The sequence below is a fragment of the Talpa europaea genome (assembly GCF_964194135.1).
Source record: "Talpa europaea genome assembly, chromosome: 14".
Classification (NCBI taxonomy): domain Eukaryota; kingdom Metazoa; phylum Chordata; class Mammalia; order Eulipotyphla; family Talpidae; genus Talpa; species Talpa europaea.
Genome location: NC_140082.1, coordinates 3,428,889 through 3,448,943, shown reverse-complemented (window position 1 = coordinate 3,448,943; position 20,055 = coordinate 3,428,889). Strand labels below are relative to the sequence as shown.

Here is a 20,055-nt window from a genome sequence, read left to right as displayed (position 1 = left end):
CAGTAAGCATCAGGGTGAGGGGTTCAGGTTTGCTCCTTGCCGGCTGTGTGACCCTGAGTGAGTCACTTGCCCTCTCCAGACCTGTTTCCTCATCTGTAAAATGGCAGTAACGAGAGCGCGGATTGCACGGGGTGTTGTGAGGCTTCCACTGATTAAAGACTATGGAGAGCCTCCTAGTCAGTAAACGGTGTAACATGGATGGGGGAGGGATGTGGGAGAGGAGGCGATTTCAAACAGGGGTACCAGGAAACACCTCACTGGGAAGGTTAATACTTGAGCAAGACTTGAAAGGGGTGGAAGACTCCTCCATGTGGCTCTCTGGGGAAATGCCAGAACCCTGAGGCAGGAGGGAGGCCAGGAGGCCCCACCAGGCCAGAGGTGAGGGAGTGGGGGTCTGGAGGATGCTGCAGATGAGGCTGAGGTGAGTGGAGAGGGCCATCGGGGTCTCTGTCTTTACCACCCCATGGCCACTACTAATTCCTCTGGACCAGCCTCCTCCTTTGGAAAGTGTTAGCGTGAGGCTCCACGCCCGCACGTCAGTTCTGGGCATGTAATTATTGTTGCTAATCGTTATCACTAAAAACAGTGAGAGATTAATAAATATTTAGTCACCTCCCACCTCAAATCAGGCTTTTGGTCTTCCCAAATAAACCTTTACCCTCTCAGACCAAGGGAGGATTTGAAGGGTGTGGGGGTGGCTGCAGGCCCTACAGCAACTCAAGGACTTTCACATCTTCTTAGAACTCTTCAGAATCTCCTCCTCCAGTCCAGGTTGGCGCTCACCCCCAGCCCAAGACCCTTCTGATTTTCTGGAGCTTGATGTCTATTCTGTGCAAAGCACTGTGATATGGGGATTTACAATAAATTACATACACATAGGCCTCTGCGCCCGGTCCTGACAGAACGCCTAGAACCTTTCACTTTCCTACATGATGAGAGCACTGGTGTGTCTTTTATTTTCTAATATTTGGTCTCTGACTCTGGTTCCAACACAGGGCTCGTAGTACCCATGCAGTTTCTGGGTAACAGGAGTGTCTTTGTTCTAATGAGGTGACTCTGGCAGAGATGGAGTTAATGATCAATCACACCCACACGAAGAAGCCTCCAGAAAATCCCAATAGTACAGGGTTTGGAGATTGTCTGGGCTGGGGAGCACACCCACACCATGAGGGTGCCGCTCCCCCTCCCAGACCATACCTGTGTGTCTCTTCACCTGGATCCTTTGCCACACACATCCTGAAATAAACTGTCATGTCCGTATGTGTGGCCGGGAGTTCTGTGAGTCCTGCTAGCAAATTACCGGAATGTGAGCAGGGTGTGGTGGGAAGCTGCCAAGTTGGACAGAAGTTGTGGGTAACCTGAAGACCCACAACTTGCAGCTAGAGTCTGAAATGGGGGGCCGTCTCCTGGCCTAAGCCCTCATCTGTGGGGTCGATGCTATCTCGGGTAAGCAGTGTAAGAACTGAGTCTAACTCCGGGTACCCTGCTGATAGGGGGGAACTGCTGGGCTGGGGCAAACCTGCCACCCCTCTGGGAGAAAGCGCTGCGGTGACAGGGCAAAGCACCTATGTGGGCAGAAGCAGAAACACACAGTGAGGGAGAGCTGGGTTCTTCTCTCCGTGGGCCAGTGGAGAAGGTGGCTGAGGCTGGGAGCAGGGAGCAGCTGGGTCCGGGCTGGGGTGTGCCTGGCAGCCTGACCCCTGGACCCACATCAGGTGCGGCCGACTCTGGTGGCTTCACCCTCCTGACTACAAAATGGGCAAACCTCTGGCGCCCCCTAGTGGAGGGAAGATGTGTGCGGCACCAGGAGGCTTGACAGAGTCAGGGCTGGCAAGGGGGAGCCAACCTAAGCGACCCAAAATTCTCCCCCATAATTCTGGGTAAATGACCTACGTTCTGAAGTGATAGGAGCCCCACGGGACCCCATGAGACTGATGTTTCCAGTCCCACTTACAGTTCAGGAAAATGAGGCACAGAGAGGCAAAAAGCACCGCCGTATCACTCCATTCACAAAGGCCCAAGCCGGACTTGGATCCTAGCACCTGACTTCCAACCTCTTCACTTCATACCTGGCACACAGCAAGCGCCCAATAAATAGTTATTTAGCACAGTCCTTCCTAAAAGCCCTGCCCTTTATACACACCATATGCTGGCTTAGTGTCACCCCCATTTAGCGGATGGAAAACTGAGGCCCAGAGGAGCTAATAACTTGCCCAAAATCACACAGCTGCTGAGAAGCAGGGCTGGGACCTGAATCCAGGACGGTCTGGTTCCAGAATCTGGGCTCCACACTGTTAAGCTAAAGTCCTTGCCAGTATAGCAAGTGCCAACAGGGAGTTGGGCAGTGCCCACGGGAAGGTTCGCTTAAGCAAAACAAAGTTTATGTCAGAGAGGGCTCAGCCAAGCAGCAGAGATGACGACAACACTATCACGCCAACCGGGAGGGGGGAGTAGCAGCAGCTGGCGGAAGAAGCTGCGGGTGCCGCTCCAGGTGGCAACACGAGTCCATCCTCACAAGACTCCCGCGAGGTCGGTCTATCATTGTCCCCATTTTACAGTTGAGAAACTGAAGAAGCACAAAAAGGTTAAGTGACCTGCCCCAGGTCACACAGGCAGTCACAGAGCTGGGATGTGAATCCAGGCCACTGAGGTCCAAAGTCTGTGCTCTTGGCTGCAAAGCCCTAAGCCTTTAAAACAGCTTCTCCAGGGGCAGGCAAGACGCTGAATGGGGCTGAAGAGGGAGGGAGGGAGGGAGCTGAGATGCAGAGAGGACCCAGGGACTCCATGATCCCCAAGCCTGGGGTCGCCTCCACTCTAGCCCTGCCTCAAGTCAGCCCCAGAGAGACAGTCACCCCCATAACAGCTGGCCCCTAAAGGGAAGCAGGGCTCATAGGTTTAAGGGCAGAGGAGGGAGGGTGGGCACAGGCAGTCACACACCCCCTGCCCAGGCCCTTGCTCTGGCCCAGCAGGTAGGGCTGCCATGCAGCCTCCTGCTGCTGCAATGCAGAGGCTGCAGGGAGCCAGCAAGTGGGTGAGCGAGAGGCAGAGCAGCCCAGGGAGGGATGCTCTTGGCCTGACCCACGCTGGCCTCCTGGCCAAGCCACTTTCTGCTGCCCAGGCCCTGCCAGCCTCCTTGGCTTTTCTCACCTCTGTGGGGCGGCACACGGCTCCCTTGGCCTCCAGAAAGGAACTGGGGTTCAGAATGGGACAGGAGACTGGACTACAGCTAGGGGCTTGGCTGGTTCTCCCTGCCCCCACTCCCATTCACTGGTGGAGTTCCTTCCTGACACCCCTCTGCTTTGCTTCGGGTAACGTCAACCTCATTTGCCAGCTACCCACCTGGGATCCCCAGCTTCACCGGAGTAAACAGTCTCGCACCCCAGCTGTGCAAACCATCTGAACCACATTTTATAGATGGGAGAGTGCCCCGCCTAGGGTCGCCCAGTAAGCTGGGGCAGTGACAGCACCTAAGTCCCAGCTCCCAAGCGCTGAGTCCTTTTACTTGAGGCTCTGATGGAGCAGAGTCCACCTCGGGTCGGGTTACAGTCCTCGCTGGGGACAGGCTACTCCGTTTTATTTCAAGTGACTGAGCAGCAGGGTGGAGAGGGAACAAGACCACCAGCCAAGACAGCGAGCAGGGGAGGATGGGGACCAGAGAGCACGTCTCGGTCTCCACAAGCCAGATCTAGAGGATGCGGCCAGGCTCAGCCAGGTGGAGCTGGAGGGCAAATCGTGGGCACGTGGGTGACGCGTGTGGCCCAAGGGACAAGGACAAGGTGGTGGCCAGAGGCCAGAGCAGGCACTGCCCAGGGCCTGACACAGCCCAGGAAGACAGGGGCACTGGCCTTGACCCCAAAGACTAAGGATAAGCCCAGGATTAGCAAGTGACCTCTCGTCCCTGGGGCTCAGGGGGGCTGTGAAAGGCTTTCCTTCCTAGAAGCAGAGGTAGAGGCAGCCGTTGCTGCACGAAAGGGGGGTCTGGAACAGCCAGGACAGAATCCATCACGGTTACTACGGTCACCGCAGCCACGCTGACAGGGCGGCACTGAGTGCTAGACAAGGTGCTGAGTGGCCCCTCCCACGGGGGTGGGAGCGCCAGGCGGTGACCATGCCCCTGTGACAGGTGGGAAACAGGCTGGGGAGTGACAACACAGGACACAAGGCAGGACTGACACCCAAACTCGACACTTTGCTCTGGGGCGGCTTAGGGAACGCAAGACAGAGGTCCTGAAGCACAGGTGGCAGCTCAGATCACCCCTAACTTGGGGAACTCGCACCAGAGCAGTCCCGGCCGCGTGGTGGGAAGGCTCGCTCACTGCTTAGCAAACACGGTTGACCCCGGCCAGTTCTGTGGGGGTGTCCCCGGGTGAAGGGCCAGACCAGGCCAGGTCCACATGGGTCCGCCCTGTCTTCCCCCGTGGCTGAACCCACCATGTCCCACGCTGGGACCAGCCATCTCTCCGGAACTTGTGAAAGTTGTTTCAGGTAACTCGTGGCTCTAGGCAAGGCAAACTGGGGAGCTGCCCCGGCTCCGGACAGGTCAGGTCTTGTCACCTGGTACCAGAGTGTCTCCAGGGGGCAAGAAATCCTGTCAGACCAGCTACAGCACTCTTTACATCAGGTCTGGGGTGGGAGCACCCTATTTTATCAGAGGCCCAGGAATAAGGAGGGGCCAGTGGGAGCCCACAGGCCTAGCCGCCAGGGTGGATGTTTGGGTCGGAACTGCCCACTGGCCAGCCAGGGAGACAGAGGGGACTGCTCTGCCAAGGTCGGCAGGCCCAGCCCGGCTCCCAGGCTTCTGCCACAGCCAGGGCGCTCCAGACCCGTGGGAAGGCCCGCTATGGGGTGGGGCGCCCTCAGAAGACGCGCCTCTATGATACTGCGGGGGAGACAGCCTTCCCAGGATCCCCCCAAAGGCACCCCCACCATTTCCCAGGAGGTGGCGGCACCTGAGGTGTTAAAAAAAAATGCAACACTGGCTCAGTCGGTGTGGAGAGGATGCGGCAGAGAAGGGGGGCTGGGACCTGCGTCTGGGGGCGCTGGGGTGCAGGGGCGGAGACGGGAAGGCTCCCACCCCCCACTGAGATGCCTACTCATCCCCTGGCGGCCCCAGCCTGTGCCCAGCTTGGCACCCGGCCTGGGAAGAAGCCGGGTGGAAGGTTCCGAGCGCCGCGTTTTTACCTGTTACCTTACCTGGCACCAGGTGAGCCGCGGGGAGGGGGCGCAGCGGGCTCGGGTCGTCTGGGGCGCAGGTTCCGCGCTGCTCATTGGAGACCGCGCCCGGCGCCGCGCTCGCTCCAGCCCTCCCGCCGCCCCTCCCGCCTCCCGCCCCGGCTGCGCCGCTGCAAGGTCGGAGCCGGCGCGGCGGGCTCCGGGGCCAGCTGACGGGGGCGGGGCGGGGCGGGGCGGGGCCGGGGCGGGGCCCGCGCCGCAGCCCCGCCCACCCGGCGAGCCCCGCCCCGTGCACCCCCGGGGCCTGCGTACCCCAGCTCCCTCCCGAGGGCACGGAAATGACCTCACCTTCCCCGAGCGCCCCTCTCTCCCCGGCAGGGCCACCTGCCGGCCCCGGGGCGCGCTCCCCCCCCTTCCTCCCGGGCTGCCGGCCCCGGGGCGGCCTCGCGGGGGCGGCCGCGGGGAGCTGCACGTGCCCGCAGGAGCCGCCTGCTAGTGAGGAGGCGGCCAGACACCCAACAAGTAAATCCACAATCCAGGGGGGCTGCTGGGGGGGACGGCACCGCATGGAGGTAAACGGAGCAGGGGCGGGGGCGGGCAGCCGCCGGGTGGACCGAGGGGTGAGTGGGGGCGCTGCCTGCTGTGTGCGGGAGAAGACCCAAAACTGGCTTTTGTGCAGCGGGGGAGACCAGAGATCAAGGAGTAAGGACAAGAAAAGAGAGTTTCTGGGAGTGTTAATGGCTGAGAAGGAACTAATGCCGCGTGAAATCAGAGTGGGGTGGGGGGCTGCTCTGCAGGGAGAGCCGAGGAGGAAGCCCTGGTGATGTCTCGGGCCTCGCACCCGGGCAATGGGAAGCACAAGAGGAAAGGCCCGGGTCGGGCTGGCTCGTGGCCATCTGAAGAGCAGAAGGGATCCAGGACGGCTGAGCCCGGGCCAATCTGGGAGAGCTGGCTCCAGGCCCCGAGAGGCACGGGGTGGGGCGAGGTCTCCCTCTAGCCATCAGAGCCTGCCTGCTCCGAATCCAAAACAGCTTCTGCTTCTTGAGTGGGAGAGCAGCCTGCTTCCAGGGGAACTTGAAAACGTTGAGAATTTATAGCACACTTTTGTCTGATGGCCCAGTAGGAATTTCTTCTATGGATAGATTTGTAGAGGGAGCAAAGATACCAGTTTGCAGACAGCTAATATAGTAGCAAAAAGTCTGGAAATAACCTAAATACCTTTCCATAGGGAACTGGCCGAATAACTACAGAGCATCATTCAACAGAATATCCTGTAGCAGGGAAAAAAGAATCTATTCTGCAGACATGAATGTTATATAAAGGTGTAGAGTGACCTCCTAAGTGTGTTGAGTAAGCATCAGGGGCAGAATAAAGCTGAAGTACACCTACTACCCGTGCAAACGCAGAAGCAAACATGTGCCTGTATTTCCAGTTGCCTTGGGTGGGTATCCTCAGCTGGGTCCAAAACCAAGCTGGGCAACCTTGGGAAGGTGACTTTGCCTCTCTGAGCCTATTTCCTCATCAGAGAATTGGGAGTAATAAGAACAGGTATCTACCTGTTACATCCTGGTGCTGTGAAGGTGAGAGCATATGGTAAACTTGGGCCTCCCTGGTGGTGCAGCGTTTGAGCGCTGGGTTGCGAAGCTGCCCGTGGCCTCTGCGAAGCTGCCCGTGGCCTCTGCGGCGCCGGTTCGATCCCCTGCTGCTCCCCGGCCACCGGAGGAGGGTCCCACATGGCGCGCAGACCTCTCCTGCCGCCCGCTGCTCCCCTCATCCACTTCGGTCCTTCTGCCTGCTCTGCTCCCCGCTCTGGTGAATTCTCTCACCCTCCCGTGCTTCTGACTGTACCCAATGCATGTATAAACAAAACAAACAAACAAACAAATAAATAAAACATGCCTCTATAAAATAAACAAATAAATAAATAAAAGAGAGCATATGGTAAACTTTCAGTGCATGGATTCTTTTTAGGAAAGACGGGATGACGCTGAATCTTTATGCACCTAATAGTGGGGCAGACACACACACACACACACACACACACACTTTGCAAATGTGAGCTTACCACGTGCCTTATCTCCACATGCACCTTGACTTCAGTTAAGTTCACAAGTTCTCCAGCTTCTCTCTCTTGACCTCTATGCCTCTGCATAGCTGTCCTCTCCTACAAGGATGGGCCACCCAAATCCTGGCTACTGTGCCTCTTCTGCATGGTACCTCGTGTTGCTTGGATAGACAGGGAGGCAAGTGGTGACATGAGACATATGTCAGGGGACCGTCAAGTGTAGAGGGGCACATCCTGGGGCTGCCTTCCCAGCATCCTTTCCGCTCATCCCCCCAGAGCGTAGCAGCCACATGAGTCAAGTGGGGTGTCCCCACACCCAGCTAAGTCATAGACCCTGGCTCAGTTAAGCCTGAACCATTGTGCGGATGACTCTTAATGGTACAATTTCTTTTTGGATGATGAAAATGTTCTGAAAATTAACTGATGACTGATACCTAACTCTGTGGATGTATTCAAGACTGTCAAATTTTACTTTTAATGGATGGATCTCAATATATCTCCATACAGCTGGTTTTTTTGTTTTTAAAGAAAGGAAGCATCAGGTCCGTCTCTTCAACTACAGTTATTGATCTGAGAGTGCTCAGAACTTTTTCTGGCAGTTCTGGGATATAGACTACTTTCCCCAGACATGGATGGAAGACAAGTAGCCCCCAAAGACAAGCAGCCACACAATAGGGATCCAGGCTTGGAATGAAATGGAGACAGAGCAGTAAATACAGCAAGAAGAAGAAACAGACCAGCAATGAATGCATGGAATTTAAAGTAAAAGACACAGGGGCCTCCCTGGTGGCACAGGGGTTAAAGTCTATTAAGCCATCGCCAGCCACTGCAGCATAAACTCTATCCCCAGCCAGGGAGCTGAACCACATAGTGCAGCAGACCTCGCCTGTCTCACCCACTGCTCCCCTCAACAGTGTATTTCAGTAAATCCGCCTGTTCTGCTCCCTATTCTGTCTCTGGTGAATCCTCTCACCACCACCACCCCCCAACACCAATGGCATACCCCCGTCTTTGTGTGCATGAATAAATAAAAAATATTTTTTTTAATTTAGCTATTTTTTCCTCCTTATTCTTTTTTTTTAATTAATTTATTTATACAAGTACTGGGTACAGTCAGAAGCGCGGGAGGGTGAGAGAATTCACCAGAGTCAGAGCGGAGAGCAGAGCAGGCAGACTGACTAAGTACACTGCTGGGGGGAGCAGCGGGCGGCAGGAGAGGTCTGCGCCAGGTGGGACCCTGAGGTAACCGGGGAGCTAACCGGCGCTGCAGAGGCTGCGGGCAGCTTCGCAACCCAGGGCAGCTTCGCAACCCAGCGCTCAACCACTGCGCCACCAGGGAGGCCCCAAATAAACATTTTTTAAAAAATAAAACACAATAGCATTTACAATAGCACTCCTAAACCTGAAATATGTAGGTATAAATGTAACAAAATATGTGGAAGATCTATATGGGGCAAACTACAAACCTCTGATGAAAGAAATCAAAAAACAAAATAAATAGAAATTCCATGCCCCTATCATGGGAGACTTGATATTTTCAGGATGTCAATTTTTCCCAACTCAATGTGATCCCAATCAAAATCCCAGTGAGTTATCTTATGAATATGAACAAATTGATTCTAAGGTTTATGTGGGAAGGCACATAAACATAAAGAGCTCAAATCGCAACACTATAATGAAGGAGAACAAAATCATATTGTCTCTTGCTGGTGAGAGACCTGGGGTGCTTGGGGGGAAGCTGGTCCCCTGCTGTCATTCTCAGGCTTCATGCCTGAGGAGCACACAGCAAGCTGGTGGGGACCTATTGCATGTCACATGTGGTGCTAGTCCAGACTCCACTTCATATGAGTTGTGTTACCCTGGGTATGTCATTTGACCTCTATGATCCTCATTTTCCACAACTGTAAAATGGGGTTTGTTCCTACCTCTAGGGTTTCTTGTGAGGATTAAACATCTTCCTTACTGCATGTAGAGTAAAATTAAAATGTTAACTGTGGCCTCCTATGATTTGAATGATTTGGCCCCCTTCACCACCCTGGCCTTCCCTGGGACTCACCTTGATTGCTGTGTGTTCCTGGTGCTCATTAAGTTCAGCCACCACAGGGCCTTGGCACATCCAGTTCCCTGTCTAGATCCTTCTCCTGCCATGTCTGGCTACAGTGTTTAGAGCTTAGTTGAAATGTCACTCTAAAGGAGGCCTTCCCTGGCCACCCCATTTAAAGAGGCCATCTCCAGGCACTCACCATCCCATCACCCAGTTTGTCTTCCTCACACCTGCAATTGAATGAAAATAACTTGATTGTATATTTATTTCCTTGCTTACTCCCACCCACCCCCCTTGACAAACTTCAGAAGGCAGGGACCTCATCTATCACTCAGAACTCAGGCTCACATGCAAATCTTATGGACACACACACTTAAACAGAAATGCGTACTTACATGCTCAGACGTGTTCAGGCATGTACTCACATGCTCACACAGACATTCAGATGTGCACTCAGACACAGACATATACACTAAGACAAACCCATTAGCCCACTCAGGAGAGTCTTGCCCGTCCAACCAGTGTGAAAAGCCATGAGACTGCTGGTGTAGGTTTTTCCCAGAGAGCAGGGGGCCTCTCCCAAGGTGCTGGCAAGGGGCAGAGAGACTTTGTTGGCCAGAGTCTGGGCCCTCCGACTGCATGGATGGAGATGCTAGGGAGGAGGCTCAGCACTGTGTCACAGGACTACCATCTGTCTCCGGGCGCCCTGGGGCATCCTTAGGAGCAGCAGGTGGGCCCACCTCTGCCCATGGAGAAGACAGGAAGGCAGGGCCTTGCAGCCTGTGTGGGCATGTGTGACACGGGTGAGTGGGTGTGGGTGAGCACACGTGAGGTGTGCATGAGTGTGAGCATGGGATATCGGGTGTGTGGCTGAGTGCTGTGTGGTGAGAGTGTGTGAGCACGTGTGATTGAGTGTGTTAGGACGTGAGTATGTAGGGGTGTGCTGAGTCCACGGTCTGCACCAGTGAGTCATGCCACTGTGTCAGAGTGACCATGCATGCCGTGAGTGTGAACCCGCGTGTGCGGGTGTACAGTGTGAAGCCGGTGAGGAAGAGGGCCGTGGTCGCCAAGAAAGTGCCAACAAGCACAAACAGAAACTCAAAAGCCCTCCTCAACCGGGTCCTCAAGAACCCCAAGGAGAGGCGCAGGGACGTGGGAGGGCAGGCGGCACACTGTCCCTTACTGCTGAGTGACCCGGCGCAGGTCACCGAGCTCTCTGAGCCTCAGTTTCCCCTCTGTACCCAGCTCAGAGTAGCTGTCCGCGGCGTGACGGGGGTCAGGGGGGTGGCAAACCGCAGAGCAGGTCCTGGAAGCCGCGGCTCAGCCCGGGCAAGAGCTGGCGCCTCGGAGCCCGCGTCCGCCCCTGCCCACCCGCGCGCCCGCGCAGCCCAGGAGGCGGCTCTCGGGCAGGGCCGGGCGCGCTCCAGGGCCCAGGCCCCCTCGCCCCGCTGGGCGCCCTACTTCCCCTCCGCAACAGGGCTGCCACCGCGGCTTCCTCCCCCGCTGTGCAGACCTGGACGCGGGGTGCACGGCGGACGAGGACCGCGCCCCGGACACCGCGTGCTCTGACAGGTGCACCCCAGGTGGGAGCCGGGGGACGCCGCTCTTGCCGCGGCGCTTCAGCACCTGAACCGGCCGCGCGGGGCGTGGCCGCCGACAGACCGCGCCCCGGCCCCGCCCACACGCGGCCCTGGGGGCGGGGCGCGGCGTCGCCGGAAGTACGTCACCGGGGCCCCTTCCGGGAGACGCCCCCTGGAACGCCCCGCGGCGAGTCCCCAGGCCCCGGCGTAGCCCCGGAGGCAGGGGCTGGGGGTAAATGCTGAACTCAAGCCCAGACGCACGGACCGGACGGTTCGTGGTGCTCGGAGGGCGAGGAGCCGACCGGGCCCCTGGGCGCCCGCGGGGTCGCAGGCTCGTCGGAAGCGCGGGCCGCGCAGGGAGCCGGCGCTTGAGTCAGCGGCCTTGGGGTCCCGAGTCCTTGCCGCCCCTCGTCCTGCGGAGGCGCGACGCGGCTCGCCAGCTGCAAAGTGGGGCGACGAGACCCCGCCTGGGGAAGGGGGCCGCCCGCTCTCAGCCGAGGCGCAGCCCGCCTCCCGCGGCGGGGAGTCTTCGTTCTTTTCCGCGCCTGGGAACTTAGAGCGGCCCCTTGCCCCCCCCCCCGCCCGGCTGGGGGCGTACCCGGAAGTGCGCTGCGGACTCCGGCGGCCGCGCGCGCCCCTTCACCATGGCGACGGCGGGGGCCCCGCGGCGCTTCTGCCGCTGCGCCTGCTTCTGCTCCGAGAACCTGTACTCGGCGCGCTACGGCCTGCACGTGCGCTTCCGGGGCGAGCAGCAGCTGCGCCGCGACTACGGCGCGGTGAGTGGCCCCTGCCGCTGGCCGCTTCCCGGCGCCCCTGTTTTCGCCCCGTAAACGGGGTCGCGTCTCCGTAGCGAGAAATAAAGCGCTTGGGGGGTCTGGTTTTGACCGCGTGGTTACTGACCGCACGTGGGCGCCCGGCGCGCGTCCCCCGCAGCTCATCCGCGCACCATGCTGAGGTCGGGGCTCTCGCCCCCACCAGAAGGGGCGAAGCCGAGGCCCGCAGACTTTAAGCGACTTGCTCAGGGTCACACAGCCGTGCTCACTGGCCTTTCTGCCCTCAGGTGCTGCGCAGCAGAGGCTGTGTCAGCCCCCTGGACTTCCAGCAGCTGTTGGAAGAGGTAACTTCGCCCGCCCGCGCCCCCACCACATCCTGCCTGGCCCTGCCTCTTTAGATCTGGATCAGGCATTTGAGCGCGTCTCCCAGCCCTTCAGGCCTATGGCAGTCTCAGGCACCTGAAGGGCTCCTTGATCTGCCCACCCGTCCCCCATATGCACAGCGCCCAGGGGTCTGGCCCCAGACCAAGAGGAAAATGCCGAGTTGCTGAGCTTGTCCTCTGAACTGCTCTGGGAGACGGATAGGTGCAGCCATCACCCCATATTGAGATGAACAACTTGGGCTCAAGGAGGGTTGTCATCTGCTCTGGGGTTTCACAGCAGGTCAGGAGGTGGAGAGCCCACCCGGGACTGCCAGGGCTGCTGCAGCCCCCTCCCACCTCTCTCACCCAGGGGTTAGCAGTGGGAGCATCCCAGGGGAGACTTCTACAGCCTCTGGAGCACAGCACTTGGCCAGTGCTCTATTTCCCTCCAGCCCCCATGGGCACAGATGGGCGCTGATCCAAGCCAGGCTCACGTTGGTGCAACCCAGAGGGGACTGGGCCCCCTTCAAGAAGGAGCCCTCTTCAGCTCCCAACCTGGCACCTGCAGTGAGCCCTGGTGGCATCAGGAGTGTAGGGAGATCTGCTTCCAGCCTGGGCCCTGCTCTGACTTCCTGAGTCTGTTTCCTCATCTGTACCATGACTTGGGAGTGGGAGGCCCCATCCTGGTAACCAGGCCCTGTGCCACCCCAGCTGCAACAGGAGGTTCAGCGGCGGCAGCGGCTGGGGCAGGAATCAGCTGCCAGGAAAGCCCTCATCGCCAGCTCCTACCGCCCGGCGAGGCCTGACATCTACCACTCGCTGCAGGTACCAGCAAGCGTGTGTGGGGCAGAGGCGGGTGGCTGGAGGTAGAAGGGGCATTCGGGCCTGGGGCTGCCTGCTCCACAAATGGTGTGTTCTGCCCCCAGGATGGGGCCTTGGCCCCCGAGTTTCTGGCTGCGACTGAGTATAGCACATCACCAGGTGCAAACCTCCAGGGCCTTCTTCAACGGCTGGAGACTGTGTCAGGTGAGGTCTTTGTCCCATGAGCTGGCAGGACTCGGGAGACTGGGGTCTCTACCCACCATGTCTGCCTCCCCAAACCAAACCAGCAGGAGCTAGAAGGGCCGGGAGGACCACCCTGCCAGGAATGGGCCCCGTGTACACACTTACCGCAGATAGTTACTCGGGGCCTTCAGTTAGGCCTGAGCCCACCGGCCTTGATGCAGAGACAGGTGTGGGCTGGGTTCAGGGTTTGGCACGGGATGGGGAAGGACCACCCCCCCACACAGGGGTCTGCAATGGGGGAAGCAGTCCCCATGCCTAGACCTGGAGAAGTGGGCAATGGTGATATTTCTTGATGCTGTGAAGCCCTGGAGCTGGGGGCCATACTCCTGCAGCCCTTGGTCTTCTGCTGGGGTCTCCAATGGGCTACAACCCCCGGGAAGTCCCAGGCCAGGCAGCTATTGCCAGTTCCTTAACCTTTGCCTTGGTTTCCTCATCTGAAATGAGACAATAATGATGCCTGTGTGCAAAGATGCTGTAAGGAAGAGCTAAGGCCATGTGTATACAGGTCTGGGGCGCAGGGGACCCAAAGGTGTTTGCTAGTCTCCTGGAGCCTGTGCTGAGTGGAGGTGGTAGGGGCATGTAGAATGAACACCCCTCCCAGCCTCAGTGGGGCCTTATCATTGCCACCCATTCGCCAGCAATTGAGGCTGTCTGGGTAGGGCTGGGCTGGGCTGTGACTTGACCAGTGTGTGGGGGCACATGATGGGTGCATCTGCCAAGAAATGCCCACATATCCATTCCCAGCTGGTCTCCCTCTACCAGGGCCTGGCAGGAAAAAGTAGCCCCTCTCAGCCATGCCCGTGGGAAATAGGCTGTAAGCAGCTCTCAGGTTGGGGTGCAGCTTTCAGTGGCTATTAACAGAGTCCCAGCTTGGCCCCTTGGCCTGGGGTCCTTGGGATAATATCTGAGTGTAGAGAGCAGACCTGGGCACCGCAGTTTGAACCAGAGGCTCCAGGGATGGGCAGGGTGGACGAGAATAGGTTGCCTTGCTCTATACACTCTGTGACAATTGTCACAAACACCCGAGCAGTGAGCACAGATGAAGAAACTGAGGCTGGGGAGAGGGAAAAAGACTTGCAGGCTCACACCGCTCATGAGGAGACTGAACCCCCGCTGCTGGACCCGGCCCCTCTTCAAGGCCCCTGGCCTCACACCTTCCCCCCCTCTGCAGCAGAGAAGCGCATCTACCGGCTGCCTGTGTTCACGGCGTCCTTCTGCCAGGCCCTGCTGGAGGAGCTGGAGCACTTCGAGCAGTCGGACATGCCCAAGGGGCGACCTAACACCATGAACAACTATGGGGTGGGTGAGGCCCGGGTGTGGCGGGCGGCGGATATGTACCTGCAGGGCTGCAGATAAGCTGTGCTCCCTCCGTGTCTCGGTCCCGCCTGTAAAATGAGATCCTGGCAGCATTATCGTGACGCTAAGTTTCACACTGGCAAAGCACCCAGAGTGAGGCCCCACCGGTTCCCGTGACCCAGGGTTCCCCTCCCAGGTGCTGCTGCATGAGCTGGGCCTGGATGAGCCGCTGGTGACGCCGCTGCGGGAGCGCTTCCTGCAGCCACTGATGGCCCTGCTCTACCCGGACGGTGGCGGGGGCCGGCTGGACAGCCACCGTGCCTTCGTGGTCAAATACGCGCCAGACCAGGACCGTGAGCTGGGCTGTCACTACGATAACGCCGAGCTCACCCTCAATGTGGCCCTGGGCAAGGCCTTCACGGGGGGCGCCCTCTACTTCGGGGGCTACTTCCAGGTGAGTGTGTGGGACCCTGTGGCAGGGCCTGGGGCAGCCGTGAGAGCCCAGCTTCAGCCCTGCTCTCTGCAGGCGCCTTCAGCCCTGGCCAAGCCCCTGGAGGTGGAGCATGTGGTGGGCCAGGGTGTCCTGCACCGAGGCGGCCAGCTGCACGGGGCCCGGCCCCTGGGTACCGGTGAGCGCTGGAACCTCGTGGTCTGGCTCCGGGCCTCTGCCGTGCGCAACCACCTCTGCCCCATGTGCTGCCGGAAGCCTGAGCTGGTGGACGACGACGAGGGTTCCGGCGACGGCTTCACCAGGGAGGAGCCCGCCACGGTGGATGTGTGTGCGCTGACTTGAGTCTGGTGGGGGCCAGCGGGGGTGGCGCCGTGGGCGAGGACTCTGCCCCCTTGGGTCTCGCGGGGCAGAAATAAAACTACCTGCAGCCCTTGGCACTTGTTGGCTCAAAAGGACACACGGGCTCTGGGTCATTCTTTCAGCAGACGGGCGGGCTTAGATTCCGCAGGTTGAAGTGGAGCCTGAGAGGAGGATTCCGTGAGTGGTTCAGGGAGGGAACACCCTCAGGGGAGGGGCAGGAGAGGTGCTTGTCCCCGCCCCCACCCCCAGCTGTGTGTGTGTGTGTGTGTGTGTGTGTGTGTGTGTGTGTGAGTGTGTGGGGGGGTCGGTATCAACTTCCCAGACACCAGGGCCCTGGTTCCAAGGGAAGCTTCCCAGCAGCGTGCGCGGGAGCTGCCGCCCTGGGCCCCGCCGCGGGGAGGGCGCACCTGTGGAAAGGGACCTGATGGGCCACCAGGAGCGCCGTCCAGGGGTCAAGAGCAGAGACTGGGTGGCCCCTTGAGCGTCTTGCCTCAGTCTCCCGCACTCCCAGACCTGTTGGGCGAGTCAGGGGAGTCACTGTGAGAGACGTGCTCCCCAGGGGCTCTGTTTGCCGCGTTGTCGTGGCCGAGAAGTCTGTGAGGGCAGCAGCTGTGCTTGGTCTGGGCTGCGCGTCTGCAAAGCAGGGATTCCCGCACTGAAACCCTGAGCTCCGGCCTCCCTGGGAAGAGGGTCTGGAGGCCCCAGCCCCATCCCTCCTGGCGGCCTGGCCGGGGCAGTCTCGGCCGCCAACGCGGACCGGCCCGCGGCCCACGCCCCGGCCGGGCCCCGCGCGCTCGTGGCCAGGACCTCGGCGGCCCGCGCGGGCGTCCGCGGCGGTGCTGCCGCGTTCACGGCGGGGAAGCGCGGGCGTCGCGGCCCGGAGCGCCCCGCGCGGTGGGGAGGCAGCCAGGAGCGAGAGGGACGCGCGACCGGGTGCCCACCCCGGGGCCTGGGGGCTGCGGGCGCGCCTGCCGGGCGGCCCGGGGGGAGGCAGCGTCCCCCGGAGACGGGAGGGCCGGGCGCGCGAGCACCTCTCGGGGCCGGGGCTGCGGCCTCGCCCGGGTCTGGAGGCCGCACCTGGCGCCCCCGCTCGCCTCCGCGGGAGATGGGCGCGGCGGACTCCGTTTCTCTGGCGCCGGAGGTCGGAACTAAAGGCGGCGGCGCCCCGCTCCCAGCCGGACGGCCGCCCCGAGCACCGCCCGGACCGGAAGTCCCCTCGCGCCGCTTCCTCGCGGGAAGGCGCGGGGCGCGCGGGGCGGGCGGGGCGGCCCGCTGGGCAGTGGCGGAGCTCGGAGCCGCTCGGGGGCCGGCCTCAGGCGACGAGGCCGCGGCGGGCAGGCGCGCCGGGAAGGGCGCCCCGCGCACCTGTGGGCCGCGCGTCGCGGCCGGGCCGGGGACGCCAGGTGGCGCGCGCAGGCGTGGAGCGGCGGGGCGGGGCGGGGCGGGGCCTTAAAGGGGCCGCTGCGGAGCCCCCGGGAGTCGGCGGAGAGCGGGGCCCCGGGGTGGGGGTGGCGAGGGGCGCCCGGCTGCCCCCGACCCCCTCATCCTCCGCCGCGGGGGGGCGATGGGTCCCGGGCCCCCGAGGAGCCGGTCTGCGGGCCGGCAGCGTGCCTCCCGGTGACTCCGCGTCTCCGGTGCCCAGGCCGCGGCGCCATGGCGCACGTCGGCGCTCGCAAGCGCTCGAGGAGCCGCAGCCGGTCCCGCGGGCGAGGGTCGGGACGGAGGAGGAAGAAGCGCAGTAAGGACCCCGTGAGGAGCCGCTCGGCGTCCCGAGCCCGCAGCCGCAAGGCCAGCGCCACCCCCTGTGGGGCGGAGGGTGAGGGCCGGGGGCGTGGGCAGGGCCGCGGGAACCTCGTGGGCGCAGCCGCGGGCGGGGCCGGCCTCCGGGGCGGCGAGGGGACGCCGCAGGGAGCAGCAGTCAGAGGGGCGGCGGGTGGGACCTGGAGGTCCGGGGTGGCAGATCCGCAGGCGCCGGGGGCTGGGCTGGCTCCTTGAGTGCGGACCCGAGGGAGCCCTTAACCGTGCACTTTACGCAGCTGGGCGGATGGGGTTCCCGGGCAGTGGCTTCGCGGAGACTGGAGAGTCGAGTCCTGCTCTGGAAACCCTGCCGGCAGGGCCGCATCCCTCTGTCGTGGGCCCGAGCCTGCCGCAAGCCAGAGCAAGGGAACGAAGGTCTACTTCTTCCCCTCCTGGCCTTCCAGCCTCACCTTCTCCCTGCATCACAGAGAGAAGCAAGCACAAGGCCCGGAGGAGACCACGGTCCAGCTCCTCCTCCTCTTCTTCCAGTTCTTCCAGCTCCTCGTCCTCCTCCCCTTCCTCCTCCTCTTCCTCCAGCGATGGCCGGAAGAAGCGGGGGAAGCACAAGGACAAGAAGAGAAAGAAGAAAAAGAAGAGGAAGAAGAAGCTGAAGAAGAAAGGCAAGGAGAAGGCAAAGCTGCTGCAGACGGAGGCTCTGCCAGGACCTTCTCTGGACCAGTGGCACAGATCAGCGGGGGAGGAAGAGGAGGGCCCAGGTACTGCTGCTGAGGGTGCAGGACGGGGCGGGTGCCCTCCCCCAGGCCCACCTGCCACCCCGCTGCCATCTCGCCCTCCAGTGCTGACGGACGAGCAGAAGTCCCGCATCCAGGCCATGAAGCCCATGACCAAGCAGGAGTGGGATGCCCGACAGAGCGTCATCCGCAAGGTGGTGGACCCGGAGACCGGGCGCACCAGGTGGGCAGCGCTCGGCCCAGGCACGCCCGGGGAGATGCTTCTCCGCTGCTCTGACAAGGCCAAGGAGGGCGGAGTGAGCAACAGTAGGGACTAAAAGGCCCCGAGAATCTTCAGAGCCACTGCTGGCTGGTCTGATGGCGGACACCCAGCTCCCGAGCTGTGTCTGGGGGCGCAAGCACCCGGGCCTCCGCCTGCTCTAGATGATGGGGGCCGGAGCCGGGTACCCCTCTGCCAGGTGGCTCTGATTCTGTTGCTCAGGCATCCGAGGCTCAGCCTCCCCTTCCTCCCCCAGGCTCATTAAGGGCGATGGCGAGGTCCTTGAGGAAATCGTCACCAAAGAGCGGCACAGGGAGATCAACAAGGTTGGTGTTGCCCCTCTGCCCGCAGCCCCCCGCAGCTCTGTTTCTGACCCCCCCTCCCGTGTGCTCTCACCCCCAGCAAGCCACCCGAGGAGATGGCCTGGCTTTCCAGATGCGGGCCGGGCTGCTGCCCTAGGCCTGCGGAAGTGTCGGAGGCGCGGCTGCAGGCAGGCCTCGTGGCGGGCGGGGAGGTCCGGCGGGTGCTGTTTGCCCTCCCTCCCGCTCAGTGGCCTGCGGCCCAGGCTCCTGTCAGATAGCGCAGGCGGAGGGCTGGGTCACTGGCCCGAAGAGCTCACCGAGCTCCAGAGAGTGTGTCTTCCCGGATATTAAACGGCCCCTGGTTGGAGACTTCTGTTCTGTTGCTTTTTGTGCCCAGGAGGGAGGAGTACGAGTTGACTCTGTCGGGGGGGGGGGGGGGGGGAGCGTTCCAGGAGCTTTGGAGGAAGCTGGGGTGTGCCCTGGTGGTCCTGAGCACCCTTCTGCGCTTACCTTCACATCGGTTGCCTGGACCCCATCCTCACCCCCAGATGAGTCTCAAACCCAGGGACTTGGCTCTTAAACTGATCCCCTCGGGCTCCAAGGGAGATGCTCTTGCCACTGACTCTGGGGGTGACAGCAGTTAGAGGTTCGAGTGGCCCCGGTGGGAATCCCGGCCCAGCCCGCCGAGCGCTCTGTACAGCGGAGGCCGACGGCACCCACCTCGCTGCATCGCTGTGCGCATGAACCAGGCTCCCGCCTTGGAAGGGGCTAAAAGGGCCCTGCCCAGGGGAAGGCCGCTGTGAGCGTCGGTGTCACTGTGAGCGGCTGCCCTTGTCCGCTGGGCGGGTCGGCGCCCACCTTGCACAGGCCCCGCCCCACCCGGTTGCCAGTGCAGTAACGAGACCCAGAAGGAAGCCTTCCTGCTTCTTTAATCGGTGTATCAGACAGTGACACTGTATACAGAGCACACTCAGGCCCAACGGTGCAGGGACAGCAGGGGTGGGGGGAGTCAGGACACTGCTACGGGGGGGCCCAGACAGACAGACAGACAGAAGGGGAGGGGGCCGAGACGTGGAGACTGCAACGTGACGGGGCAGGCAGCTCAGACGAGCTGGGAAGGGCGGGTCTCAGCTGAACCCCTCTTTAGAAACCAGAGGACAGGTGGGGTGGGGGGCTGAGGCCGGGGCGGGCGGGAGCGGGACTAAGGCTCTACTCTAAGAGGCCTGGGTGGGGTGGCAGCCGGCAAGGCCTGCCTCACCCTTTGGTTACGACTGGTCAGGCCTGAGCCCTGCGGCTCAGCACCCAACGCTGTAAACATTTTTGGTATTTTTAAAGGACTCTGCCCTCCCTCTCTTAGTTTCTGTAAAATTGGTGCTTCCTCAAGAGGAGAATGTGCCAAAAGGAATCTTAGGGGGGCAGAAAGCAGACCTGGATATAGAAGAGACGTCACGGGAGGGTGGGCTGCCCGTCTCACCACCTATGGCTAAGGGCCCCCGGGAGAGGCCCAGGGGTCTATTGCTGTTGTCCTTGGCATGGCTGGCGCTGGGCAGGCGGGCGGGCAGGGGAGCACAGAGTCTGGGGAAGTGGCCTGTAGGGAGGGGCCGAGCCCTCTGCCCACAAGACCTCCTCAGGCCAGGAGGCCTCCCGGCCTTTATTGCAGGCCAGGCCGAGACTGCAGGGGCTCCCCCCCGATGGCTGGTCACCGAGGCGGCAGGCGGGGTGAGGGGGACTGAGGGAGGAGGAGGCACTGGCCACAGGGCCACCGGCCGGGCTGTGATTGTCAGGCCAAGCGATACCCGCCGGGGGGCGAGGGGGCAGATATTGCACTTTCACTGCA

General features: G+C 61.2%; 2 protein-coding genes across 4 annotated transcripts; both read left to right on the top strand.

Moving 5' to 3' along the window:
- Positions 1-11,505: 11,505 nt before the first annotated feature.
- OGFOD2 (2-oxoglutarate and iron dependent oxygenase domain containing 2) lies at positions 11,506-15,168 on the top strand (the record flags this gene model as incomplete). Of its 3 annotated transcripts, XM_084254396.1 has the most annotated exons (7): positions 11,506-11,637; positions 11,922-11,978; positions 12,708-12,821; positions 12,923-13,022; positions 14,233-14,360; positions 14,554-14,811; positions 14,884-15,168. In XM_084254396.1, 7 exons carry the CDS (start codon positions 11,506-11,508, stop codon positions 15,148-15,150), a joined length of 1,056 nt encoding a protein of 351 aa, XP_084110522.1. In that variant the 3' UTR covers positions 15,151-15,168. The 3 variants fall into 3 exon arrangements, with proteins under 3 accessions (XP_084110522.1, XP_084110523.1, XP_084110524.1); XM_084254397.1 differs by lacking the exon at positions 14,233-14,360 and having other exon boundaries at positions 12,923-13,015; positions 14,638-14,811; XM_084254398.1 differs by lacking the exons at positions 11,506-11,637; positions 11,922-11,978; positions 12,708-12,821; positions 12,923-13,022 and having other exon boundaries at positions 14,307-14,364; positions 14,540-14,811.
- Positions 15,169-16,484: 1,316 nt separating this feature from the next.
- On the top strand, positions 16,485-18,568 carry ARL6IP4 (ARF like GTPase 6 interacting protein 4). The gene is made up of 6 exons (XM_084254194.1): positions 16,485-16,571; positions 16,811-16,984; positions 17,394-17,681; positions 17,763-17,880; positions 18,173-18,242; positions 18,319-18,568. The coding sequence occupies exons 2-6, from the start codon at positions 16,822-16,824 to the stop codon at positions 18,373-18,375; spliced, it is 696 nt and encodes a 231-aa protein (XP_084110320.1). The 5' UTR covers positions 16,485-16,571; positions 16,811-16,821; the 3' UTR covers positions 18,376-18,568.
- Positions 18,569-20,055: the final 1,487 nt, after the last annotated feature.

Bases quoted from the DNA above. Each gene is read 5' to 3' on its own strand.
- ARL6IP4 (XM_084254194.1), top strand. From the start codon at position 16,822: ATGGCGCACGTCGGCGCTCGCAAGCGCTCGAGGAGCCGCAGCCGGTCC. The intron at 17,682-17,762 runs GTACTGCTGCTG...CTCGCCCTCCAG, and splicing joins GGAGGAAGAGGAGGGCCCAG to TGCTGACGGACGAGCAGAAG. The intron at 18,243-18,318 runs GTTGGTGTTGCC...TCTCACCCCCAG, and splicing joins GGCACAGGGAGATCAACAAG to CAAGCCACCCGAGGAGATGG.